The sequence below is a fragment of the Amblyomma americanum genome, chromosome 3 (genome assembly GCF_052857255.1).
Source record: "Amblyomma americanum isolate KBUSLIRL-KWMA chromosome 3, ASM5285725v1, whole genome shotgun sequence".
In the NCBI taxonomy this organism is placed as follows: Eukaryota; Metazoa; Arthropoda; class Arachnida; order Ixodida; family Ixodidae; genus Amblyomma; species Amblyomma americanum.
The window spans coordinates 183,091,750-183,119,734 of NC_135499.1; the positions used below are offsets into that span (position 1 = coordinate 183,091,750).

At 46.2% G+C, this 27,985-nt stretch overlaps 1 protein-coding gene across 1 annotated transcript; it reads left to right on the top strand.

Moving 5' to 3' along the window:
• The first annotated feature begins 1,486 nt into the window (after positions 1–1,486).
• Positions 1,487–26,926, top strand: LOC144125600 (arylsulfatase B-like). Its single transcript, XM_077659112.1, has 10 exons — positions 1,487–1,806; positions 13,081–13,189; positions 13,530–13,689; positions 14,930–15,042; positions 15,226–15,336; positions 17,177–17,302; positions 18,786–18,912; positions 21,887–22,180; positions 23,422–23,858; positions 24,906–26,926. Exons 2-10 carry the CDS (start codon positions 13,097–13,099, stop codon positions 25,041–25,043), a joined length of 1,599 nt encoding a protein of 532 aa, XP_077515238.1. The 5' UTR covers positions 1,487–1,806; positions 13,081–13,096; the 3' UTR covers positions 25,044–26,926.
• Positions 26,927–27,985: the final 1,059 nt, after the last annotated feature.

The following is a 27,985-nucleotide window of genomic DNA, read 5'->3' on the forward strand; positions in this document are numbered from 1 at the left end:
ACATATTTCCGAGTCACGTACGCCATCGTGCAACCAAGTCTCAGTCATGACTACAACATCAGGGTCATGCTCAATCAACACATGTTCAAAATCAACACTCTTCTTTACCACATTTCGGGCATTAAGATTCAACAGCGGGAAACCGTCATGCACAAGTCAGTCCCCTAGTTCCGACGTCTTAGCTAGTTTATCAATTCATGTTTTGAAATATCCTGGACCATCGCATACGCCTACCCAATAAGGTAACTTCATGGGCGGGGCTCAGTTGGCATTATAAAATTTCAATAAAAACAATATTTCAAAATTGAAAGTCTGGAAGACGAACTTTCACTTTCCGTTAAAAAAAAAGGGGGGGGGGGTGGGGTTATGACTAGCTTGCAACGCAGACAGCAGTGTGTAGTAAACACACACGCACGCACACGCACACGCGCACACACACACACACACACACACACACACACACACACACACACACACACACACACACACACACACACACACACACACACACACACACACACACACACACACACACACACACACACACACACACACACACACACACACACACACACACACACACACACACACACACACACACACACACACACACATGCATGCATGTACGCATGCACGCACGCGCGCGCGCGCCAACACAAATAAACAAAACTGCTATGTAGTATGCACTCCTGCTGAATGGCAGCATCCCATTTGACAGAATGCCGGGCGAGGCAAGCGCTGCAGTTGCAGCGTAGTGAGCAGGCAGTGACGGGTGTGTCGTCTGACCCGTAAAATGGCCGTCACGATCCCATGAAGCCTTGCCCTATTCTGTTGAGGACAGCCCGTTCATTTCACTGGGTGGGGTACATACCGTGTAAGGAACTAGCCGCTACGTCTCCTTTAATGGAGCGGAAAGGGAAAAGGAGCGAGCCTCCGGTTCTCGAGCGCCTGCCACCGGATACGCTGCACGCGCAGGGTCGCGTTACGCTCCTGATTTGTATCTGCTCACGGCCTAGTAAAGCGCATGGCCCTTATGGTGTGAAGCCCCGCAGTGACGACACACGGCGTTTGTTTTGGCGAGCGCCCTCTTCCTTCGTGACACGGAAAGCTCCGCGTTGCCGCACCGAGCGCAGTGGTTTGGCAATGTCTAGGGCACATCGCAAGGTCCTTTCGGGGTGTCCCGGATTAGCGGCCTTTCGGAAATCGCTTGTCGCTTGCTTCCGTGGGTATTGCTTTCACCGGGCGAGAATTGCACTCACATTCGCCACAGTGCGACTATTGTGCTTTACTTCTTTTTAGTTGGTGCTTCTATTTTAGGCTGAGATTTCGGGGTTGTATTGCGCTCTTCTGCGATGAGCGAGGAGGCTTCAAATGCTGTGTGAGACAGCGGGGGGGGGGGGGGGGGGGGGGCGTTCTAACGGCTGACGACAGAGGGCGCCAGGCGGCGAATGGCATTCGCACTAGCTGATGTCACTTGGTGACGCCCCAGTAGTGGGCCGGGCGTCGAAATCTACAAAACGTGGCTCTCGCGATCCTATGGAGTGTTCTTGTCTTCGTTCGGCTACTTGGAACAATCGACTGTGCGTAACGGGAGCAGTGCGCAAGCTTGACAGTGAGGTCGATTGTGCTCCTTGTCGTAAATATCCAGTGAATAGGTCTCGACATACAGTATTCTTTCTTTGAGTGCCCGACGTCCCGTACTGTCACCTAAGGCAGCGTATCAAGTCACAGAAGAGCGGACCTTCCGGTCTACAGCGCAACCGAAGTGAACCAGAGACAGCGGCCGCATCATCTCTGACATCTTCAGTAAGCTGCCCGAGAGATCATTTGTTACATATACTTTACTGCTGTGGTCATGCTACGACGTTTATTGAAGTTGGGGGTTAAAGGTTTACCCAGTGCAGGCTTTGAATGACAAGCTGTGGCAGAATTTCTTGAACTCCTTTATAAGAAACTACAGGACGCACGATGATATTTTTTTTTTCATATGCGCGGTTTAAGCAGGCATAGACCAGCGTACAAAAAAAACTTTCTTTAAATAGTGGACTCTATGGACTCTATGTGAGTTCATCGTCGTTTGGGCTAGAAGTCAAGTTGAGTAGCCACAACACATATCAAAAAGTTACGCAACTCCACAAAACACACAGGCTTGCGGTTTTGCGTAAAGATCCCGTGCTACCAAAGAAGGGAGAAGTCACCACGAATGTAAATGCAAATAAGTACTTGAAGAAAGATTCAGTTACAAATGGCTGCAAATGCAGGTGCCAATAAGAAATATTTGAAGCGCAGTTACGCAGGAAGGTGCGAAAAAAACACTAGTTGATTCTTCATATCAACGATACGACATTTGCGGTTGTTTTTCTGTGAAAACGTTTTAAGCTTGAAAAGTGTGCATAAATGCTCGGTATGGGTAATGCGTCTCCGAGGTCGTTCTTGTTATAGCCCTTTCAATGCTTGTACGTTTTGTACTGTTCACGTTGGAAACACACACGGATGTTATGGGATTTGAATTAACGGCAGCAGAAAAAAGCTCGCTGAAAAGAATTTCCACGTGGCTCTTTCCAGGTAATTCCTAATTTCGAGAAAGAATTTGCAGACACTGGAAATTCTTTTGCTCATAGTTTGTCGTACCTGTCAGAGACAGCTGTCACGCGTACATGAAGCTATTCATTCGGTTGTCAGTGGATACAAGTTCATTCAACGAAAACGCGCGATGCGGGCTAACGCTAACCTGGAAGTGAAAAGCTGTAACAAAAGCAAGAAGCTGAGCTCCACTGTGCGTGTTTTCCTCCTACAACTTGAAGTCTGAAACACGAGCTGGAATAAGTGGTTCCGTATTGAAAACTGACCATTTAAACTTTATTCTTTTGGCCACCTCAGCTAGAAGTCTTAGTATTGTTTTACAACAGTTTTAGCTCAAGAAACGAAAAAAATGAAAGAATTGCAGGGCAAACACAAACACACATAATGCAGAGGTGTCCTGCTCAGCCGGTTTTCCTATTCGCTCTGTTATTTTTCTACTGTGGAAGTCTGTAAGGTTTCCGAAGTGCGGTACTTGTTAGCATCGTAACCATATCTTACTAAGGTCGAACTACTGAGAATTGACTATTATGTGCCCATCATTCATGATTATAACTGAGCTAATACGCAGTTTATTTGGTAAGCTCATTCGGTTTGTTCCTAGTTCTTTGCCCTTCTAAACGTTTGGCTGTCCTGCGTTAAGAACATCGCGCAGGATGCAGCAAATTGCACTCGCAAGAATGTTATTCAGTGTTTAAAACAAAAGAAATTGGTTCTAGAAAATGTTCACGTTTGGTATCGGAGCAACACGATCGATAATAACTATGGAAACAAAATTCCATTTTTGCGGGGCACCGTACCTGCACCGTTTTTTTTTTTTTTTGCCAAAGCCTCGCTGTTGATATGTAGCGTAGCGCAGCGGATACGTAAAGTTCAACTTTTTTTTGACACCAATATTGATTTTTAGGCAACTGTGGAATGTTATAAGATATCTTTGTGAACATTCTTATGGAGAATGTCTAGTCTTCCCATGCGTAGCAAAAAGCTTTGCGCTTGCACTGAGTTAAGGTTGACATAGAAAATGAGTGGCGGATGTTTTTGATAATGATTGTGAGGCAATTAGCAATATTGTAAGACACTGTTATGGGGTATTGATGACGACGTTCTCGTTTGGTTTGGTTTGGTTTATGGGGGTTTAACGTCCCAAAGCGACTCAGGCTATGAGGGACGCCGTAGTGAAGGGCTCCGGAAATTTCGACCACCTGGGGTTTTTTAACGGGCACTGACATCGCATAGTATACGACCCTCTAGAATTTCGCCTCCATCGAAATTCGACCGCCACGGCCGGGATCGAACCCGCGTCTTTCGGGTCAGCAGCAGAAAGCCATAACATCTGAGCCACCGCGCGTTGCAAAATCTTGCCTGTAGAGTTTGTGCAGCGCTCGTAGGTAAGACTGCCATAGGAAACCAACGGGTGACAGATTCAAAATGCACCAACTAGCCGCAAGAAGAGTTTCAATAGGGTGAGTTTCTGTCAATAAATAGCTAAAAACTACAAGCGTCCCAAGAAGTGATCTGCTGATATATTGATTGTTATGGTGCAATCTTACGATATACAAACAAATTTCTTCATAAACAACTTTTCGTTGAAAAAAATGCGGTTGTCCAGAATATCTGAGAATGAGTTGCTGTCCGGGCTGAGTGGTACAGCTGTGAAGCGGCAAAAGTATTTGTAGAGCGCCCAGTTAATTATTTTTTTTTGCTAGATTTTTCATAAACGTTGGCTTCCACGTCGTCGCCTCATTCCAGTTGTGTGTCACCTCTGCTATGAGTTAGCTGCTCATATTCTAGTAATTCTGGATGACGGGAAAGCTGCCATACCTAGCGCTTGAAGCCGCGGCAAAGGTGGCCCCGGCCGGCAAGAGTACGCCAAAAAATATTGATTTCGTGAGAGAGAGGGCTTCGGTTAAACATCAGTTATCCACGAAATGACCGCTGCATATCTTGCACATTCACACTTTCTTATGGAGGGATCAATCTTCTAAGATTCAGCAGTATTCTCAGATTGAGCAGTAGCAGTATTCAGGAGTGAGACCCATCTGGGCATTTTTAGTGCATGCATTATCTGCATTAATATAATATCACTGGATATCCACAATGAGACTGTCATATTTCTTTAATGAATACTGGATTCCAAAGACTGCATGAGGTTAACCACGTTCTAGTACTGGCTACGGGCTGTAATGACCAGGAGCAATTAAATAAATTTAACATTTTCCTGTTTCGAGGGATGGCTGAATTGTTTTGAACCTCAAGAGAAGCAAGCCACATGCAGATTTCCTGAATTTTATTTTCCCGGATAATCACCTTTATTGTCAACGCACTTGCTCCGGTGGGGCTGAAGGGCCTTTATACCGGCGAAAAAAAAAAGCTTTTTGTTTACGAGAACTCTTCCACGGCTTCCATGACGCCATTGCACGTGGTAAAGCATTGCCTGGCAAGAGACTTTTTTTAAGTTGAGAAAAAAGTGAAAGGAGTGGGGGGGCCGGATTTGGCTAACAGGGCAAGTGATGGCTTAAGCTGGAACCCACGGTAGAGGATCGTTGCCATGGTAGTCGTTGAGGTGTGGGCAGGAGGGATGTATTGATGATAGAGGACACCTATGTTCTGCGATTCCTGGCCGCGTTGAGATTTTTTTTGACACTTCATAAATTGAGTAAGCATCCGCTGACGATGTGACCTCCTTCAGAGAAATCAGTACGCAAGCCATTTTTTTATATCCAAAACTAATGTCGTTACCATCCGGATGAGGGCGTGACCTTCGCCTTCTTTGGCATCGCAGATGACTGCTTCCATTAATTTGGTTACTCTTTTGTTTAAGGTTGGTAGTGGTGCATCCAACAGTCGTTCATAGTAATGAACGGGGCAAGTCTACGTCACATACAAACAGTTACAGTTTCTTCGATAACATGCTGTTGCATGTGCGCTTCTGCTGCGGCTTGAGGAAGCGCAGGACCCACTGAGAAGAGACTTTTGAGAAGCCAAGCTCCTTGCACATTATCTAATCTGCTCACTCCTGTGTGGTGCCCAGCTTGGCTTCTAACTCGCGCGTAGACAATCGGGGATCTTGCATTATCTTTTCCAGGACTAATTTATTACGTCAGTAGATTACCTCCCTGGCCTCAGCTCATCTTCAACGCCCAGTTTGCCATGCTTGATATCTTGCAGCCAGCATCTGACAGTGACTTATGAAAAGGCATATTCATGTAGTGTACTGACCATATCCTGGCGAATTTCAGTCGATGATCTTACTTTTAAATGGAGATATTTTATGCTATATTTAATCATAACGCTCCAGCCCCTCCAGTTCCTCCAGTTTTTCAATTAAAAAAAAAACTGATGTCAATTACCTCCAAGAATATAACACAGAGATTTATACCCATCCTACAAGAAACAGTTTGAAACGTTATTTGAGTCGAATGGCATCCGAGAATTCGAATGGCATTCAGACATGTCAGGGTTTCGCGGTGCTCCGCGACGATTTCGAAAGGTAGTGGGAGACTTGAACATCCACACGCTATATGGCAGTGGCGCTGATGCCGGTGAATTTTGTTTTTCACGTTTGGTTGTTTTGTTTCTCTCATATGTGGTGTTTTATGATCATAAATTACGGCGAGACAGGCGCCGCCGGCTTTCAGTTCATTTTAATATGGCCGATGTTTTGCCTCTACACACCAAAACTGAAGAGGCTATATCAAACCGAAGCCAACGAGATCGAAGATGAGCAAAGGAACTGCCATGTTTTGCGGCTAAAGTAAATTGGTCACAATAAATAAAACGAACTCTTACACGTAATGTGCTTAACTGAAAGCAAATATTTACACAGTAAATTCCAGTTCCCCAAATGATGGCCTGAAGACTGCGCACGAGGGTGTACGTGCGTGCTTTTCGAAGACATTGTAAAATATCTGAAGTCTTCACGGCGCTCCGTTGTCTCGATTTACATTTCAATCGAATGCTGCTGAAAAAACCTCTTGCAGAAGCACAAGGCCAGCAATTGAGTCGAATGGTATTCGGGTCGATGCCTTTCGAAACACGGTTGCAGCACAGGTAATGAAAGTGTGGGAATGGCAAATGTTTGTAGGTAAAAAGAGTATGTTGCGAAAACATTGTTTTAAGATTCCTGGTTGCCTCCTTTCTGGATTGGGCTTAAAAATTTTCAGTAACTCCTCGTACAGAGTGGAAAACGCTTCTTTAGAACACGTTCTGAACGTGCTTCGGTCTGAACACGCGATATCTAGCGGTCAGATTTGGTTAAAAGCGCTCTGGATGCATAAGCATGTGCAGTTAAACTCATAGCATGTCATTGTCATTTTTTGCCTTCCTGGTCGCAGCAGCTCTGGAAGCTGCGGAACGCACAGTTCGGCCGTTCTAGGCATGTGTTTTTTCTTCTGTACGTGCAAGTACAGCGAAAACAACCGGGTTCGTCTTAATCTAGAGGCATTTTAGCAGCTTGGTAGGGAGCTAAGTCGCATACAAAAAACTCTATCTCTTCAGGTAAGTGTAGAATAGGCAAATATCATCTGCAATCCCTCGCCCGCGTAACACACGCACTGCATGAAGAAATAAAGAAAGGAAGTACACATGCCAAAAAGCGCGATGTCGTAAAGCGCGCTAAGCACAGTTACTAGGATTCCACGCGCACTGCTACAGGAAAGTGCATGTGGTTGCAGGTGCGACGCCACCAATGGAATTATGTAAAACTGTCAAATTTAGCACACACCTCAAGCTACGCATTTTAAGACGTTTAATACAGTCAGAGGCAACGCTATCCAAAGTTCGGTCGTGCTTTTGGCCACGAATCGTGCAAGTGTCTTTCCTTCGCGAGATCCGTCAGGTGGCCACCGGAGCGAGCGAACGTGTGTCGCGTCGGCTCCGGAATTTTCCACTCTTTTGTGCGGTTTTTCAAGGACCCATGGCCTGAAAGCTGCTGCAATCGGTTCGTAAAGCTACTCTGCATCGTTTTCATCCACGTCTCGGGACTTTCGAGCCCGAATTTTGCGTGAAATGTTCGAGTATTGCGCCGAACGCGGAGCGGACGCCTCGCGCCAGGCATAGCTCGACTACGCAACGCCTTGGCCTAGCCCAGGCCTGACCTCATTACTCGTGCCCTGCCATACCCTCCCTCGACGCCGAGCCTGCCTGCGGCAGCATGGCTTACCAAGTCGAAGGGGAAGACATCACGCCCGAAGAGTTTGCTACCGATCCGAGATGGACTCTGTCATTTATGGCCCGCAAGCTAGCGCATCCAGCTTCGTTCTCGTCCGAACAAGCCGTCTCTGCCACGTGCTCGCTACCCCAGTCTTCGCCACCGGCCGGCCTCGCCACATCGGCCCAGCCCCCCAAAAGGCAAGTCGTCTTCGCCGACTCTACCCAAAATCAAGCACCCGGCTCCGCTACCGAAATTGCCCACCCAAGATCTGAAAGTTATATTCCGACCCAACGAGGCCTAGACCTTCGCAAGCACACCGGGGGCTTCCTCCTCTACCTTCTGTGCGCCATACTGAAACTCCCCGTGGAAGCGGTACGTCAACAGGACATCATCCGTATAAATACCCTCAACAACTCGTTCACCGTGAGTACGCCCTCGGAAGAGCGCGCGGCGCGCTACGTGCAGATCACCTCCCTACTGGTCGGAGAGACGACGTATCCGGTGAAAGCCTACATAGCCCAACCTGACAACGCCATCCGAGGCGCTCTACAACGCTATCTATGACCAGCAGGCAGAAGAGATCATCTACGACCTCCAAACCTACAACAAGAGCGATTCCTACATTATTTCCGACGCGAGGCAACTGGGCAGGACGAAGTCGATCCTCGTCACTCTCATCAACACCAAGAAGGTCCCCAAGCAACTGAAATTCTATAGGGCAATCTACAACTGCTACCCCTTCTTGGCGAAAGCCGAAGCGCGCTTTAACTGCCGGAAGCCCGGACATCGGAGCGACGTGTGTATGGCTCCTCGCCAAACTCTCTGCCACAGATGTGAAGAGAATCATCCACCGGCCGACCCACCCACGTGCGAGGTCAAATGCATCCTGTGCAACGGATCGAACTTTACGGGCTGCAAGGAATGCAAGGCTAGCTTCAACCGCCCGGGCAACAAGCAACCAGGCACCACCGCCAACTTTACCCAAGAAGAAACGGAGGGGAAGCAGTCGCCAACCCACCGACAGTCACGATGCCGGCAGCGGTCAAACTCGAGAGGCCGCGCCAACTCCCGCTCCAGATCCAAGTTCAGAACGAGGAAGAGCTCTACCCCACCTCTCTCTTCCTTTCTTCTTTCACTCCCTCCTTTATCCCTTCCCTTACGGCGCGGTTCAGGTGTCCAACGATATATGAGACAGATACTGCGCCATTTCCTTTCCCCCAAAAAACCAATTATTATTATTATTTTGCAAAGGGACAGATCCATTCTGCCACCTACAAAATTCTCCAATCAAGCCCCCACGACCTCAGACCAATTCAACTAGTCTGGGTGCCAGCCTACGCAGGCAACCTCGGAAACGAGGAGGCGCACTCTACTGCTCGAGCGTACGTCAACCGAGCAGGCCAAACAGTCGAGAGGGATTGCGCGCGGTCACCTACACCTACTGACTGATCACCTACAATGAAATCACGCCACACTATATGGAGGAAAGGCTCACATATCCGCCACCACACCACTCCCTCACGAAGGAACAACAGACTATATGGAGGCAACTCCAGTCCAGAGCGTTTCCTTCACCGGCCTATCTGGTACTAATACACCCGGGTCAATACAAGCCCGAATGCTCCCTTTGTGGGGCTCCGAGAGCAAACTTCGAACACATACTGTTCATATGCCGAGAACTCCAACCACCACATCGTTGGAACCTCACAGACCTAGCAGGTTGGGAGATCGCCGTCTCTAGCTCAGAGCCGATCTCACAGAAGAGGCTGGTGGAATGGGCGGAGAAGGTCGCCAGAAGTCATGGACAGATGGCCGCCAGCCAAGATTAAGAACCAAGCCAACCAAACCTCCCCTAACCCCTTCCCTTACTTGGTTCACCAATAAAGTTTTTACGTTCCTTCGCGAGAGTTCTCTGTGAAAAGAAATGTTCTTTGTTGAAGCCGTGAGTTGGTTCTGTTCTGAAAAGAAAACAAACATGTGGCAGCCTTTTATAACCGTCTATACCCAATAAGCGCAGCTATAAGCGTTCTGTTTGATACAGCTGTAATTGCCTTGCCTGGCGGAACCAAATACGCAAGGTTTAATTCTAGATGAGAGCGCCAAATAATCAGCCATTTGTACCACTGCACGCTGGGCTATAGGCTCAATGGCTGGATTTCACCCCTTACTCACCGAAAAAAGGGCCCTGGAAGATATGTGGGTGCTTATTTCTGCACAGCGCGAATGGTGTCGGGATGCTAAGCACTGAAAGAGCCACTTCTACTGAGTACTTGCTTCGCACGTTTTGTTGCGAGTAATCATATCATAATCATTAAGTTAGCTGAGTCGCCACCCTGCACTGTCTAACAAAAGTGGCAGTTCGGGCTTGTTGGTAACACAAGCCATACAAAAAAATTTGAAGGACGCTTAAGCTTCGTCTCTGAGAGTGAGACGCGACAGCGTGTTGCAGCGTTGCCAAGGGGTCCACGGAACGCCATCGCCCGTTCGGCGCGACGCGTGGCCCGTTGGACAATTTAAGGGAAGAACGCCTGTTTCACATATCTCAGTGGACACCCGAACCGGGCCGCAAGAGAAGGAAATGAAATGAAAATTGGTTTTAAGGAAAGGAAATGACGCATCTCACAATTCTCGCTAGACACCCGTATCGCGCCGTAAGGGAAGGAAAATCCCTTCCCTTACGGCACGGTTCAAGTGTCCACCGAGATGTGACATTTTCGCTCACGGCCAACGCCGCCGACGCCGATGACACCGGCTTTTCTGCGACACGGGGCCCTTAACGCTATCGCGTTAGTAGCAACCGCTACATGGAAAAGAGAGAACACACGTGCGCGATGTGCTGTTGCGCCATTTTGTATGTCCTACGCTGCTCCTTATCAGAGTTTGAATAAAATACTTGAAAACTCTTCGGCTTTACTATTAGCAGCTTCGAGTCACCGACTTAGTGATGACATGTCATAACTAGCATGTATGTGCACAATCTAATCTCTCCGTATTCGCGACACACGTGCCGTCAAGGAAAGTGGCACTGTGGGCAAACAAGCATATTTTGGATCCCTGCCATGTGCCCTCATCAAATTTTCCGCTGTGTTTCCTCGTACAGTCGCAACAGCCTCCGCATGTGATACACCTGCTGATCCATGATTTCAGCTTTTTTTCTTTATTTCCTGTGCACGGTCAAAAAAGGATCACGGCAGCGGCAGAGCAAAGTAACAATAAGAATACAATAATATTAAAAGTGCAGTCACACTTCAAACTGCGCTGTGATTCAAAAACAATTTTTTTTCCTCCATAACAACGCAGCCGACGCGGTCGGCGGCTGCGTTTTTATGGAGGAAAAACGCTAAGGCGCCCATGTGCTGTGCAATGTCAGTGCACATTAAAGATCTTCAGGTGGTCAAAATTATTCCGGAGCCCTCCACTACGGCACCTCTTTCTTCCTTTCTTCTTTCACTCCATCCTTTATCCCTTCCCTTACGGCGCGGTTCAGGTGTCCGACGATATATGAGACACTGTGCCATTTCCTTTCCCCAAAAACCAATTATTATTATTATTTTTGTCAGACCACTCAACACTGGCATCCATTCAGGTTGCTTGCTCTGAGCATTGGAAAGTTCGTTTTGATAAGCCAAAGTTTAGATGAAATACTTCCTCACTGAGCGAGCATTCGCATCAGCGTGTCTTAAAGCCACACTCGTTTTAAATACACTACGGAGGAAATGCGAGATAAAATAGTCGTGTTACACCCCCCAATATATTATCGACAGTTGAAACCTTATACCATATGACATGACTGCAAGGTATTTTTTAAAAGTCGGCTGCAAGATGTCCCAGAGAAGTATTACGTCCTAACGGTCAAGAAAAAATCGATGTAAGGTTTCCGGTTTACGGCATATTAGACAGCCAACCGACCATTGGGCAGACAAGCCTTTTTCTCTCAACTCTGGTTTAACAGGCAGTGTACCGCCATATAAAATGAAGAAGCAGCTGTGTATTTTGCCTACCATGCCTGTAAAACATTTTCTCGAATGAAGCGGTCACGTTCAGGGACTGCGTTTGCACCCTCTTCTTGCCACATAAAAGGGGAGAGCGCGAGGCGTGATGCGCCAGTCGCCCTTCAGTGATAATTGGCTTTTGGTGAAAAGAAATGGCGCAGTATCTGTCTCGTATATCGTTGGACACCTGAACCGCGCCGTAAGGGAAGGGATAAAGGAGGGAGTGAAAGAAGAAAGGAAGAAAGTGGTGCCGTAGTGGAGGCCTCCGGAATAATTTCGACCACCTGGGGATCTTTAACGTGCACTGACATCGCACAGCACACGGGCGCCTTAGCGTTTTGCCTCCATCGAAACGCAGCCGCCGCGGTCGGGTTCGAACCCGGGAACTCCGGATCAGTAGTCGAGCGCCCTAACCACTGAGCCACCGCGGCGGGTACCCTCCAGTGCAACCTTTTAAAACTCGTGTAACAAAAAAACACCCTCTCTCTTACTTTTTTACTATTTATTGGGGATAAGCCAGAGACAGCTGTTGGCGAGGGGATGGCGCTATTGTTCCCGTTCGACAACTGGCCTGTATGGGAGATCTCCAAAGCAGGCGGCAACCGTCTGGAGTTCACGCACATCAACAATCTCGCTCTCTCCTTTTCGAAAATGAATGCAATGGAGGGAGACACGCGGCGCTCCTCGCAGCCTACCCTTTGATGTGCAAAGCAAGGGCTCAAAGCGCAGCCTGTCGTAAACGACTATGTAGTAAACGCATAGTTTACGACATGATCGTGTAGGCGCCGCTCCTTTTTTTTTGACGGTAATGGAAGTTGAGGCTCCTGGGTCTCCTATGGAAGCCGGTGGGTCGTCAGCGGCCACCCGTAGGATACGCCTCGTCCATACGAGCGACTCAAGTAGTCAGACCACCCTGCCGCACTTGGCTGCCCCTCAAAGGAGGTTCTCCAACCAATGGCGTCGACGGATTGTCATGACGTCGCGGTGAATGCGGTTATCTGTCGTTAACGTTTTCCCACCTGCCAACCCCTTCGATGTCCCGCCAGCTGCTGCAAAGTGATCAACCACAAATAATGAAGGTTTGTCGACGCCACTGTCGAAGGCGTCGTTTGTCGAAGGCGTCGTTCGAGGGGCATTTGCAGCTTCGTTGTTGAATTGCATACGACTGTGGTATACGTGCGACAACCCACATTTCTCATTTGGGATGATGAGTGCACCTTATGAACATACATCAGGGCATATTAGGGTAAATGTACGCGCGAATGTAACAGCAGATTCACGAAGCATGAACATGAGACCTGCTTTGGTGGTAAAGTAGGGAACGTCATAAGCCATACTAATCTCTGTTTCTCACAGCGTTCCGACAGCCTGAATGTCTCGCTTAAGGTTGGTGCTGCTACTGCTTCCACTGGTCCGATGTGCCAGAAGACAACCTGACATTGTATTCATCCTAGCCGACGATCTGGTGAGTGGACAGTTTGCTTTTTTTGGCCTAAATCGTTAATGCAAGAGAAGTTTAAATTTGCAGATCGCGATGGTCACTCATCTTCTCACTCATTAAGCATGAAATTATTTTAGTGCTCCCGATTTCCCGCAGTACCTTTCATGCTTACAGCTTACTGCTTACTGCGAGATAAACAAGTTTTTTTCAGTTACATCCCAGGATGACAGTACTTAATGATCAGATGACAGGGCACCCGTTCAGTACGGAGACTTCTTTATGGGGCAGACATGGCGACTGAATGGGACGGGGCTGATTAAGGAAGCTGGTCCACATGTTCATTGGTCATCACTGTCTCTTGCAGGGATGGGACGACGCGAGCTTCCACGGGTCCACCCAGATCCCCACGCCAAACTTGGACACCCTGGCTGCGGACGGCATCATACTCAACAACTACTACGCCCAGCCAGCCTGCACGCCTTCGAGGGCGGCTCTTATGACGGGGCTCTACCCTATGCGCATAGGTACTGTTGCTACAAACTGCTCCAAGGCGATAGGCCTGCATACTAAGAAAAAGAAAGTCAGATTCACTGCTTTAACGAAGAAGGATTTGGGGGTTTGAAATGATAGTTCACCACTTTTCAGAGAGATCTTCAGGGATATCGGTGCGGTGGTTGCCCAGTTGTCGAAAGGATTGTGAAAAAAAAAAGATGCGCCGCGCTATTAGACACGAACAACAAGACGACGGAAGTGGACAGGACGCACCCAGACATCAACTTCCATCTTCTTACTTTACGCGTCTGTTAGAGCAGCTTAGCTTTTTGACAATGCACCTACACTAACTAGCCCAGCTTCCGGCTCTTCAACTAATGTCCAAAAGAGACGCCATGCGTCAGTTGCCTCTGATGCCGATATGCAATGCGGGCTACGGAAGACACGCTCTGATGTTATGTCTGCCTCGATCTAGCTGCCTCGAGCCTATCTTTAGCTGTTTTGTGTGGTGCAGTTGCTTTTAAGAGTGCCAAATTCTATAAAGGGTACTGAGTTGGTCGCATAATAAGGGCTGGAGAACATCTGCCCTTTGTATTTTAGCCGAATCACAGTGGTCAGAAAACTAGGAGAAGTCGCGTTGTTTCTAAGAGGTTACTTCAGCAGCGTTAGCCACAGCTTTCGCCGAGACGTTATACGCGTCATCATGGGAGTTAGCAGACAGACTTTGTGCTTAGCAGGAAACATTGCTCTATCGCCTTAGCGCTCTATTGGTCAGTGTTTATGAAATAAACCAGTAAATGCGGAAATTGCCACTGCACGTGGCGAAATTCGTGGAGTCGCACTGTTGTCCTCGTCAATCCATTAATGCGAGCAGAGCAATACTCAAAGACAACCAGCACTTTAAAATTGTCTTTCACTAGCGCTCCGTACTGTTTTGTGGACCATTGCCTGCCTGTTACTTTTTAAGCAGGATGACAAAATTATTAAAAATCGAAGCTTGAAATCTTGTTTTATACTGTGGCGTCATAAACCTAAAATAGCTTAATTTTTGTGGATACGTTTGTACATACTGCCACCACCCACTCAAGGATGCGTAACAGTTCAGAATATTGAGATAAAAAAAAATGTGGTTATATATTGATTAATCCATGATTACAATTGGTATGGAAAAACAGCTTTTATTTTAGCCATAATTGCAGCTCAAAACGTGTGCAGATTATACTGAATTACAAAACTGGTACATTTTTTTTTGCCTCTGCATCTGTCGCTTAGGCATGCAAGGCCTCGCGGTCGACGTAGCTGAACCGTGGGGGCTGCCTCTGGACATACGCATTCTACCTCAGTACCTGAGCGACCTTGGATACGAGTCTCACCTTATTGGAAAGGTGCGTCTACCTTGCTTTCGTGGCGGTTTACCGATGGGCTCCTAGACCCACTGGAAAAAAAGGTCATATGACTTTAGAGGTGCTCCTGGTGGGCCCTGGTTCTACGTACCAGCAAGAGTTCAAGATCGATTATTTTTCGTAAATCTGAATGTTTCAGTGATCAGCTTTCGTTCGTCTGTGCAGTGGAACCTTGGATCTTTCACACAAAGTCGAACGCCATCAATGCGGGGATTCGACAGCTTTTACGGCTTCTACAGCGGAGAGGAAGATTACTACTCCCACACAGTCACATACGTACGTTCCTAAAATGATCTCTACGGTGAGCACTTGCATGGCGTGGCTGGTTTTATCGAGAAGAAAGCGTCTCAAAAAACCTCAGTGCTGGACTAATTACAGCACATCGTTTCCAGGCTGGCAAAGAAATTAAGCATAAGAAAAGATACGTCGCGCGGTTTGGTGTGTCTTTACGTTCTCGTGACACGGCGCAACTGAGCATAATTTGTTAACAATGTCTTGCCTCATTCCCCTAAATACCGTTCACACATCAGTATCAGAGACAGTAGCGTCTCCTTACGGTTGGAATGTCAAAGAACCCATCTCGTTCAGTGAACGCAATGATATATGGGTGTTGTAACCTTCTCGAATAATAATTGCAATTCATCATAGTGGTTGCGTTAATTGCAGGGCAAAGGCCTAACTCACATATCTCTATTTAAGCAGGTCTAATGCGTGAGCGGAGGCCATCCTATCCATATTAATAATTTTGATGTATTCTCATCTCTCCAACGGCCACTCTTCTCCCACCCTAAAAGACATTTTCTGCCTTATGCACTCTGTTCGCGTAACAGGCCGCCCGTTGTCTATTGTCTGGTTTATGGTTTATGGAGTTCTACGTTGGTTAGGGCGCTCGACTACTGATCCGGAGTTCCCGGGTTCGAACCCGACCGCGGCGGCTGCGTTTTTATGGAGGAAAAACGCTAAGGCGCCCGTGTGCTGTCCGATGTCAGTGCACGTTAAAGGTCCCCAGGTGGTCGAAATTATTCCGGAGCCCTCCACTACGGCACCTCTCTCTTCCTTTCTTCTTTCACTCCCTCCTTTACCCTTCCCTTACGGCGCGGTTCAGGTGTCCAACGATATATGAGACAGATACTGCGCCATTTCCTTTCCCCTCAAAAACCAATTATTATTATTATTATTACTCTACGTTCCAAAGCGACTCAGGCTATGAAGGACACTGTAGTGAAGGGCTCCGGAAATTTCGACCACCTGGGGTTCTTCAACGTGCACTGACGTCGCACAGTACACGGGCCTCTAGAATTCCGCCTCCATCGAAATTCGACCACCGCGGCCGGGATCGAACCCGCGTCTTTCGGGTCAGGAGCCGAGCGCCATAATCACTGAGCCATCACGGCGGTTCTCTGCGTAACATTCTTGCCCCAGTTTATTTCCCCAATACGTTTTCAGCCCATTCATTTTTATGCAGATCTGTCCTCACCCCCCCATCATCAACTTTATGTGGTCAATTTCCGAGACCTTTTTTTTTTGCTTAGTGTAAGGCAACAATTGGGGCTAGCTGATGACACGCACCCATTCCGAGCGGGAGCAATGAACAAAATGCATTCCTGCGAATAAGTTACTATTTGGGCATATAATATGCTCTTAACGCAAAGGTGCACTTTCCATATTCACTACCAGGAATTCAGGGCAAGCGCTCCTGGTTCTTTTGGCTATCATCACGCTGAGTATTGCTTTGAACATTTAAAGAAAGCGCGGTGACATCAACCGTGACGTAGGATAGAGATAGAATGACAGAGTTTGTGCAGAACAGAAGGTGATAGGACGCTAGGCTTACCGAGACTGGCTAATCGCTGTCACGAATTCCTGGTGATGATAGCGGAGTATGGCACCAACTAATTGTAGCCCAGCGTTCCCGTTATGCGCTAGGCCTAACATGCAGTTCAATGGATGGCGACCTCACAGTGAAGTCACATTTGCCTGATACTGCATGAAAACTTTACACTAACCTAATCTGCGGAAAACATCGAAGTCGTGAAAGCTTCGAATTTTGATAAATGTGATTGTTTTGATTGCATTGCAAGCACACAACAGTGCTGCGTGGTTACCTTTATTTCAGGAAAACCACACGGGCCTTGATTTTTGGCTCAACACTGAGCCACTGTGGTCGGCCAGTGGAAAGTATTCCACCACGTTGTACACGGAAAGAGCGAAGTACCTCATCGCTAACAGAAACAAGTCAAAGGTAAGGATAATTATAGCCTCATACCTAACATCGAGCGGCATATTTTCAGTTAATCAAATTCAGAGCGTCAAAGAAAGAAGAAAATTGTATTTGATCGTTTAATAATAATAATAATAATAATAATAATAATAATAATAATAATAATAATAATAATAATAATAATAATAATAATAATAATAATAATAATAATAATAATAATAATAATAATAATAATAATAATAATAATAATAATAATAATAATAATAATAATAATAAATGGTTTTGGGGGAAAGTAAATGGCGCAGTATCTGTCTCACACATCTTTGGACACCTGAACCGCGTCGTAAGGGAAGGGATAAAGGAGGGAGTGAAAGAAGAAAGGAAGAGAGAGGTGCCGTAGTGGAGGGCTCCGGCATAATTTCGACAACCTGGGGATCTTTAACGTGCACTGATATCGCACAGCACACGGGCGCCTTAGCGTTTTGCCTCCATAAAAACGCAGCCGCCACGGTCGGGTTCGAACCCGGGAACTCCAGATCAGTAGCCGAGCGCCCTAACCACTGAGCCACCGTGGCGGGTTGTTTAATCGTTTAGATATGCTATTTCCCGACGGTACAGCATAACGGATGCCTTGCATGACACACGAGTAGCGTTCGTAATAAACCAAGGATACTTCTACGGTTGCACGTGCACGTCAGTCCTTGTGTTTGCAAAGAACACTGGTCTGGCCGAAAGTCAGCTTGCCGTCGCCCGACAGCCAGTGTAGAGTAGATTAATTTTCGGAGGAGATCGTAGGGATCACTCGCGGGCTGTCTAATAGTTGTTGAGACACCTCCCCGTTTGGCCAATATAACATTGCCCACAGGAGGACTGTGCAATTCGGAAGACGACATGTTTGCAGCACGGTGCATGCCGTATTTCGCTTTGTCACAATGCGCCAGCTTCGATTCTTCATGGTTAGCGCTTCTGCGCAGGTGACTGTTGTGCAGCTTATTCGGAACGGAAGATACAGCGCCATGTTTGTTGCTTTTTTTCTGGTCCCGTACAAGTTGTGCTGTTCTTTTATTTGACGATCAACGGACAATAGTCCAAAAACGTACCCTTTCCCAGTACATTTGCAGTATGCTAACTTAGCCAGTATATTATACATGACGCAAGCCAACAGTCATCGAAATCAAGGAGCACAGCGGATGTGTTTTTTGTTCATTTTAATGTTTGGTGTTCATCAATGGGAGCATAATTGGCTAATTATTTTAATGATACTTGATTATAAAGCAGAGGAGCAAACACACGCGCCAGTTGGACCTATAATTGAGTAATTATTTTAAAGGTAGTTGATTAGAAAGCAGAAAAGCAACCACATGCGCCAGTGGGACCCGAACTCAGGACCTCCGAACATAGGACGCGAAATTTGGAGGTATTGGGTTCGGATCCCACTGGCCGCTAGTGGTTGTATTTTCTTGTGGCCAATCACTGTAAGCGCGTTTTGTTTCTGTGTTTGCAGCCGCTGTTTCTAATGCTCAGCCACCAGGCGGTTCACGGTGCACAAGCATACCAACCCTTTCAGGCGCCCCAGGAGAACATCGACAAGTTTCCTTACATTGGAGAGGAGAACAGAACGATATTCGCAGGTAAAGAATGCTTTTCCTAAATAAATAACGCACTCGTTACCACAGCATCTTTCTGGCTATGCTCCGAGAGCATCTTACCGAAGTAGAGGGAGTGCTGTAATTATAATAAAATGCTCCTGATATGATGTGGATGTCTGAAATAAACGAGCGCAGTGCGATGATCGGGCACCTATGATTGTTTCCGTAAAAAAACTGCAGTCATTCGCGCCGCAGAAAGCTGAGAAATCTCAAATTAAAGGCTAGTCACAGTACACCTCCTTTTAGGAGCCTTAGGAACACGCAGAGAACCTTGAAATAGGAAGACCTTGGCAGGGAGTCCAAGAGCATGCGCTGAATCGCGACAAACCTATATTTTAACTGATCCGTAATTCAGATATCTTGCCCAGCTATGACAGAAGGAGAACTGAAAATAACAACCAAATAAAAAATTCAGTATCCACGCCTATGGGTTTCATTCCTGTGACCACAGGAATGAAAAAGTCAGTGCACTTTATGATTTATATCAAGGCGACAAGACGACAGGCTGCGTGGCCGGCGGTTCAGTGGTTAAGGCGCTCGTCTACTGAGCTGGGGTACCCGGGCTCGAATCCGACCGCGGCTGCCGCTTTTCGATGGAGACGAAACGCAAAAGTTTTTTCACTCCCTTCTTTATCACTTTCCTTACGGCGTTGTTCAGGTGTCCGCCGATATGCGAGACATACTGCGCAATTTCCTTCTCCCCAAAACCAATTTTTTTTTTGCATTGCAAAAGCCGCCCGTGTGCTGTGCGATGTCAGTGCACGTTAAAGATCCCCAGGTGGTCGAAATTAATCCGGAGCCCTCCACTAGGGCACCTCTCTCTTTCTTTCTTCTTTCACTCCCTCCTTTATCTCTTCCCTTACGGCGCTGTGCGGGTGTCCGCCGATCTGTGAGACAGATACTGCGCAATTTCCTTTCCCCCAAAGCCAATTTTTTTTCAACGCAAAAGCCGCCCGTGTGCTGAGCGATGTCAGTGCACGTTAAAGATCCCTCCTCCTTCTTTTATCCGTTCCCTTACTGTGCGGTTCGGGTGTCCACCGAAATATAAGAGACACACTTGTGGGGAAAAACCTGCGACCTCAAACAGAACGAAGACTAGAACTACACAAGTATGTCGGACCAACTGGTCCAGAACCTACCTTTGTTGAACCACATGTGAAACAGTTACTGCGTCATTTCCTTTCGTCGAAACCAATTTCCATTTTTTCCATGGGGTCACTGACGCCTTTCATATCACGCGCCGTAAGGACAACAGCGTGACTCAGTTTATTCATGATCTGGAGTCTGTATTTTTCGATATATTTTTTCCAGCGCTTGAACGACAAGCACATACTGTGTTACCATTGAAATGAAGTTTATTCATAAGCTGGTGTCTGTATTTGGCGATACATTTTTCCAGCGCTTGAACTACAAGCATGGACGAACCACGTTGCGCATTCAAAAGAGACAAACGCAGGAAAAGGTAAAGAAGACGGGAAGAGCGCAGAGAAAGAGCGCCTTCTTCACCTTTTCCTGTGTTTGTCTCTTTTGAATGCGCAACGTGGTTCTTCAAAGCAATGCACCAACTAGCCCAACAAGAAGTTCTTCTAAACTACAAGCACATAGTCTGTTACTGTTCAAATGAATTATCAGCTGGCGTCTGTCGTTCTGTTTTAGTTCGTTAGCGCTTATCCCATGGGTGCCAACCCCGAGCAAAATCCCCCGTTGTCTCTTATGTCGTTTGTTCGCAGATGGCCTAGCAAGAGCGCTCCGTTGATGATGATGATGATGATGATGATACTATCAGGCTGAATGGCTTAGTGAGTGGCTCCGTTCCGCGATACTGTCCGTTGTCCGTCGTCTTCTACGAAGCACAAATGCGGGCTTTTGCACTGATTCGAATGCAGTAAACATTCTCGGTAGATTTTGTTAAAATTAAGCGCACAGCCTAAAGTTAACTTAGCGTAAAGACTAAAGGGACGCTGAAGGTAACAGATTCCAACTATCATCAGTAAATATGAAATATTTAGCTTTTGCCACTGTGCTCACATTGGGTAGGCAGCAAAATACGAATTTATTGCTGAGAAAATTAGATTTATATATACAACATTGTTCCTCTCCAGTCGAATTGAACTGACGTTCAGTTTGGTCACCGATAGTAAGTAAACTGAGGTGTGGTCTGGACTCAGAGATCCGCTTAAAAAAAAGAATAGATGTCACGGCAGTTTATTTGGTAAAATTGCATATGGCAGCGACAGCTCTATTTATCTCTCTCTCTCTCTCTTTTGTGTGGTGTTCTACCTACAATGAAAATGGACCCCCCGCCCCCTTTTTTGCTTTTTTAAACGGGGTATTCTATCTGCACAGGCCAATTTTAAATTTGTCGTCCTTATCCCTTTATTTTACTCTCAACCCACAGAGGACAGTGTGCAGCTAAAGTGAAGCTGAAATGTTTTTTTTTTGTGAATTCGACGAGATTCAATGATTCGAAGGCAAAAGGTTCTGGGTAATATATGGCAATTATTTTTGCGCTACCATTTAAAATTGGAACGTAATCACCGATTAGTGTCGTGACGATGTTCCGGCTTCTCACTGGGTCAGATAAGTGGGGAGAAACTCATGACGATGTCAATGTTGCCCAGATTTCAGATCGCCGCTGCCTTCGCACACATCCTTCCGGGTATCGTCCGATGTCGCCAAACAACGCTTCATGGGCTTTACCTTCAGTGGCATTTATTCCTCCAACTGTCCTTTCGTTGGAAACGTAGTGCAGCCGTACATGACATCATCGGTAGGGCGCCTGCCTTGCGCTGTGCGCTGCGGATAACCCCGCACGCCTTCTTTGCTTTATTTGGCGATTACCTCACCATTTCAAATGCTAGCTCAAAACGAACTCCGCTTAATTCACCTGTTTAAGCGCGTTGAATTCCGAAGCCAGTTCAGTCGCCCTTTAACGCGCAGTCCTCGTGTATTGCAGGAATGTTGGACTCGCTGGACCAGTCCGTAGGCGAGGTGTTCCAGACGCTGAGCGATGCCGGCATGCTGGACAATGTGGTCGTTGTCTTCGGCAGCGACAACGGTGGTGCCCCATTCGGTGCCCACGCCTCGCGCAGCTTCAACTGGCCACTGCGCGGCGCTAAGGGCGCGCTCTGGGAAGGAGGCACCAAGTCGGCCGCCTTCATCTGGAGTCCCCTTCTCAAGCGCCGCCGCAGAGTGTCCAACCAACTGATGCACATCACGGACTGGCTACCGACCTTCTACTCATTAGGCGGTGCGTGAACAGGTTTTTGCTGTTCGCATGGGTCTCGCTAGTGTGAAGTCCATCTGGTTTTTCAAGAATTGATGATTCCTTGCCGTTCCAAGTGCAGATACTAATATCTTCAGGAAGTACGAACTTGTTCGAATAGTTAGATAAACGCACAGCATGAGCACAACTTTGTTTTATCAAGAGTTCTTTAAAGTCTGGGTCATATATTTCGGTCGCAGTACTATATGCCGCACTGTATGCCCCTATTAGCGCAGTGTAATAATTAATTTTTTTATACAGGCAGGTACGGCATTGGATTTGCATGATAGCATGCATGCCATTTAAAGTGCTTGTATGCTAAGAGTAACCTAATTCCAACAAAGTTTTTTCGTAATTCTGGTTAACAGGTGCCATACTTAGGTTTCTGGAAATTATATAGTTACAATTTATAGTAATTTCTAAGAACAAGGAGATCGAACAAAGGAGGATCTAATATCTCAATCACTGCCACCGTTCAGGCAGCCTGCACCACACATATTCAGAATTATGTAATGAAGTAGCAGGAGAAGACAGCATCATGTGCGTTTCTGTAACATCAATCAACATCATAACCATGCGGAAAAATTTCGATATTGCCAACACGTTCGTGTAGCCACTGCTCCGATGCGACAACTACATTTAATTGAACAGAGGAAAGCAAAGCAGCTAACACGTCTAGGTTATTTCATAAGCTTCGGCAAACAACAAGAAAGACAGTAAGTGGATTAACACGAAAATAGCCAGATATTGCGTTCACACGTAGTGTTCTAGGCTGCCAGGAAAGCTTTTCACGTAGCTATCTCTTTATTTCTTCACCTTGTTCTCTTCGCTATCACACATATTTTTAAATGTGGAAACAAAGTTTAACTGGGAGCTCGTGGTTCGTGCATGTTCATGCATTTTTGAGTGCACTCGCCTGACAGCATGACTGAATGCTTCCCGAATTGAATAATTCCTATCCTTTAACTCTGATATGCACGTGACAAAAAATGAATCTGGAGAAACTGACAGCTTCCGACCGGTTGTTTACCTCACAATTTTTTTTCTCAACATACTACACCGTTGTCTTGTGCGGTGATAACCTTTACATCAGAATCATTCCAGCTTTCAGTTCCCCAATTTGATAAGCTGAACACTATTGAGTTGTTTCTGAGCGGCCTATACAAAGCTCTCGCTCAAGCTTTGTCGCTGTATAACATCACTTATGAACTTGCCTGCTTTTTCAGGAGGCGACGTAGCGAATCTGGGTGAAATAGACGGAATGGACATGTGGCGCCCCCTGTCGCTCGGGCTGCGCTCACCACGCGTTGAGATGCTCTACAACTACGACGCCTGGATTTTGAATGCCACGGCGGTGCGCCGTTACCAGTACAAGTTGATACTGGACGGCACCGGTCTGTTCAACCAGCGCTATCCCGTGCGGGGCGGCCGTCGCCCGTACAACGACCTGGACCAGCTGGCCGCACAGTCCCAGGTGGCCAACGCTTTGAGGCGCTTCTACAAAACGAAGCGGCTGTACTTTCCCAAAGACTGGAGGAAGAAGGCGACGCTGACATGCGGAAAGAAGAAAACGGAGAACTTTTCAGGGAAGGACTCCGTGTACTTGTTCGACGTCGAGAAAGATCCCTGCGAGCTGAACAACTTGGCCAGCTCTCACCGCGAGGTTAGTATGGTAGTCCACACGGCGCGACCAGTGATTCAAGAAGGATTTTAAACAGAAGGGTTAAATGAATGCGATAAGTGCGAATACGGGATGGGTGGCAAACCAGCACAATATGAAGCACTGAAAACTTTACGCTCGCTCGTGAGCCTCAATTTCTCCGCCGTAAATTCCAAATTGTTTCCTACGTTTCGGTAGCGTGTAGAAGGTGACGCAGGGGCAAATAACGTTCTTAATTGTTAAAAACTACGTAATCAATGTTTCCAGCGCATTTATAATCATATTTCCAGTATTAGGTGCTGCATATACAGACGACATTCTAATGATGATTTAATTCACATGCTAACCTTACCGAATTAGCACTATGTTTAACAGTATACAGCGGTAAATTATCAGGCATCTGAATGACTAGTGTTTGATATTAATTTGGTGCGTGAACCACATTATGTGGTAAGTTGTTCTAATGCGCCGAGAAAAACAGAAGAGTTGCTTATTTTTGGGGTCGTTATTTGCCTTATAAATTTAATTCTTCAAAAATTTATTGACTGCTTGAACAGCGTGCAATCTAGCATCGTAAATGGTTGAACTCGTGTTCAGAACTTTCACACGACACCCTGCCTATCCATTTCTAGCCAGAGCATGGCAGCTTTAACCCGAGGAAGTAGAATACAAACAGCAGGCTGCAAAAGGAAAGCTTTGTAACAGTGGTTCATTACAACAATCCAGTCACCATAGACTGATGAACTAAACCGTAAAGCACTTATTTGTATTAGCCCCAAGAGCCATCAGCGTTGTAACGCTAACAATGGTGAAGGTGGCTTTGATTAGTAATAAATAATGGCAGGAAGGATAAGCAATGTTGCAGCTTTCTATACTGTGAAAAGCTGAGTAGAAGCGTCGTTATATCATTACTTCTGCGGTCTTCCCAGCAGCGGGATTTGCTCGGAGACACTGATAGAATTCAGCACATTGTGCAATATACATGTTCTTGACTCATAATATTTTGCTACAAACTGCACGCGTGTTTATTCTGGCGCATATTTTTTACAGCTTGTGGCATTCTTGAAGAAGCGTATCGACCTGTACGCCTCCGCGGCGGTGCCGCCGCAAATGGCGCCCAAGGATCCTGCCGGTTTCCCCGAGTTTAACAATGGGACCTGGGCGCCCTGGTTGGGTTCGCCGCTTTGACAGCGGCTTTTGCGCTAGTCCTTACAGAGAATGTTTTTATCGTATAACATAAAGGTTCGCTCCGCATATGGGACTATATAGATCGGTAGGATTTTGAACAAAATGAACAGTCTATATATTTATTTATTTATGCATACTATCGGCGTAATCAGGACAGAGACAGCAGTCGAATAAAAACATCAATTTGCGATAAACACAGGCCAGAACATGAGAAGTGAGTGAATAAAATACGCTATCTGTATTACTCTTTTAAATATGAAGAAAGAAAGGTTGGAAACTGCCCTCGACATGGTGCGTTGAGAACCTGAATTCGAAGACCATTCCAGTTGAATACAATGACAGGCAAAAAAGAGTATGGTGAAGTAATCCAGAATGCGATTACGAAATACGGACCATGTTGGCTGACATGCCACCCCATTCGCCATTGCAGTAAACGTGAATTGGGATCAGAGATTAATAAGCTTTTTTGCACACATCACTGAAACCAACTGCATAGTATTTTCGTGGAAATAATGCAGCATTAAGAAACGACAACAACGTTTCATTTAATGGCCCATTATTGCGAAGTGGTAAACAAAATTTCTAGGTGTATACGTTGACTGTAGGATGTCCTGGAATGCGCACATACATGACTAAGCCCATAAAATTGTGAGCGCACGCACCACGACAAGGAGCGAGAGACGCGGCACGCCGTCTGATCGTGCTAACATGGGGGGGGAGGCGTTGCACTTGAGATGAGCGGATAAGGGGAACGACTAAACGGCGATGGGGTATTTTGGGGGTTTCTCCTTGCTTGGCGTGCGGGATGCCATCAGCTGTCATTGGAGTCACACGGCTGTGTCGTTTTGATTGTATTTGGTTTTGTGCACCTTAATAAATCGGTCGTTTACAAATTCTTCGATGCTGAACTTTCTTGCCCAGCGAACGAAGGCTCACGAATCCTGCTAGTACCAAGGATTTTGAAGTGTACAAAAAATTCCCTTTCTTTTTAAAGTTAGGCACTTGTTCCCGCTTAACACGCTACGAACAGTATACCACGATAACGTTATATGACCTATAAAGGCGTCTCAGCATATGGTCTAACTTATTCCACTCCACTCAACCATGTTCATGTGGCTCAAAGCACAGAATTGCGCGCAACTAGTTTGCTTTCTGAAACTACATGATTCAGTCTTATTTGCATATAATTTTCTCAATATTCAGCCTGCATTGTTCACCAATATTTAACATGCGCTATTCTTAGTTCAAAGCTGATTCATTGCATTGTCATCTGTCCCTCTATAACGCCCACTGCTCACCCAGGAACACATGCACTCCTATTAGCTTCATCCGCACCGCATTCAGTTTTTTTTTTTTTGCTACAAAGCTGTGGAGGTTACAACAAGATTTTAACCCATACACGTCGTTTCGTTCATGTAAAGAAGCAATATGAACACTTGGACCACGAACAGAATAACAAGAATTCTACCAAGTTGTTTGCATTATTCTGAAGTTCTTGATTGTTTTTGCATCTGTAAGGATTGCTTCTCATATATCTTCTGTGTTTATTTAAGGACTCATACATGCAACGCGCTATAGATTTTACTGACGACCACGAAACAGATAAAACAAAAGTGTCGTGTCATTTGTTTCCTGCTCGGAAGTAAAGTATGATATATGAAGTACAACCAACTAGGCTCAGGTTTATTTACGGACCCACCGCACAACTCCTGTGCTGAGTTCTGAGGTCCCTTAATGGCGAAGAGACCCTAGAACTAAGCACAGGAGTTGAGTGGGGAGTTCCTTTTTTTATAAACGAGTAAGTGAAATTATAAATAGTGACTAACGCAATTGTGTTGTGATTTTCCATTCTGTTTTCTTGTGGCTGCCAAACAGGACGTGCATGAATTAAACGTGTTTTAAACAATGATGAGTTATTTTCATTCCTTATTACGTATGCGTTACTTTTCCAGCTTTTAATTCCACCTGGGGTCTTTAACGTGCACTGATATCGCTTAGCACACGGGCGCCTTAGCGTTGCGCCTGCTGTACGATGTCAGTGCACGGTAAAGATCCCCAGGTGGTCGAAATTATTCCGGAGCCCTCCACTACGGCACCTTTTTCTTCCTTTCTTCTTTCACTCCCTCCTTTATCTCTTCCCTTACGGCGCGTTTCAGGTGTCCAACGATATATGAGACAGATACTGCGCTATTTCGTTTCCCCAAAAACCAATTATTATTATTATTATTATTATTATTATTATTATTATTATTATTATTATTATTATTATTATTATTATTATTATTATTATTATTATTATTATTATTATTAAATTCATTGTGGCACATGCCTTCAGTGCGGCGACACTACAGCTGGGCCCATTTTAGAGCCTAGCATTTTATTATTCACCAGCTGATGTCGCACACGAACATAGAATATACCAAGCACAGGCTGCTGCTGTTTCCTGTCGCACTCGACAAAGCAAAGATGGCTTTGCTCTTCAGCACAAGGTTTCTGCTCGTGAAACGCCGCTTTTGAAACGAGCCCCAAAGTGAATAAAAACAACACACGCTTTCTAGAACACAAAACGCAGGCAAGAGTAGCAGGGGGCGGCAGAATGTTATTAAGTGGGCGGATGACATTGAGAAGTTGGCGGGCATACGACGGCCGCAGTTGGCAAAGGGTGGGGTTAAGTGGAGACACACGAGAAAGGCCTTTGGCCTGCAATGGGGGAAGTCAGGACGCTGCTGCTGATGATGCTGATGGACGTAGCCATAGGGATTCTATACTCCACGACTGAAATTGCTATACTTTGGCAGATTGCCCCAGATAGTTTCGGCGGATTAAATAACCCGCAAGGCGAACTTCGATTTTCCTTTGGGGAAAGAAAAATGGGGGATGGTGAGGGCGAGCTGCGAGCAATTGGTAACACAGAAAGCAGTTTGTTAACAAAGAAAGGAATT

Excerpts from the sequence above, each read along its gene's own strand:
- LOC144125600 (XM_077659112.1), top strand. The coding sequence starts at position 13,097 with ATGTCTCGCTTAAGGTTGGTGCTGCTACTGCTTCCACTGGTCCGATGT. Across the intron at positions 15,337-17,176 it reads ACTCCCACACAGTCACATAC|GAAAACCACACGGGCCTTGA; the intron begins GTACGTTCCTAA and ends CCTTTATTTCAG. Across the intron at positions 18,913-21,886 it reads GAACAGAACGATATTCGCAG|GAATGTTGGACTCGCTGGAC; the intron begins GTAAAGAATGCT and ends CGTGTATTGCAG.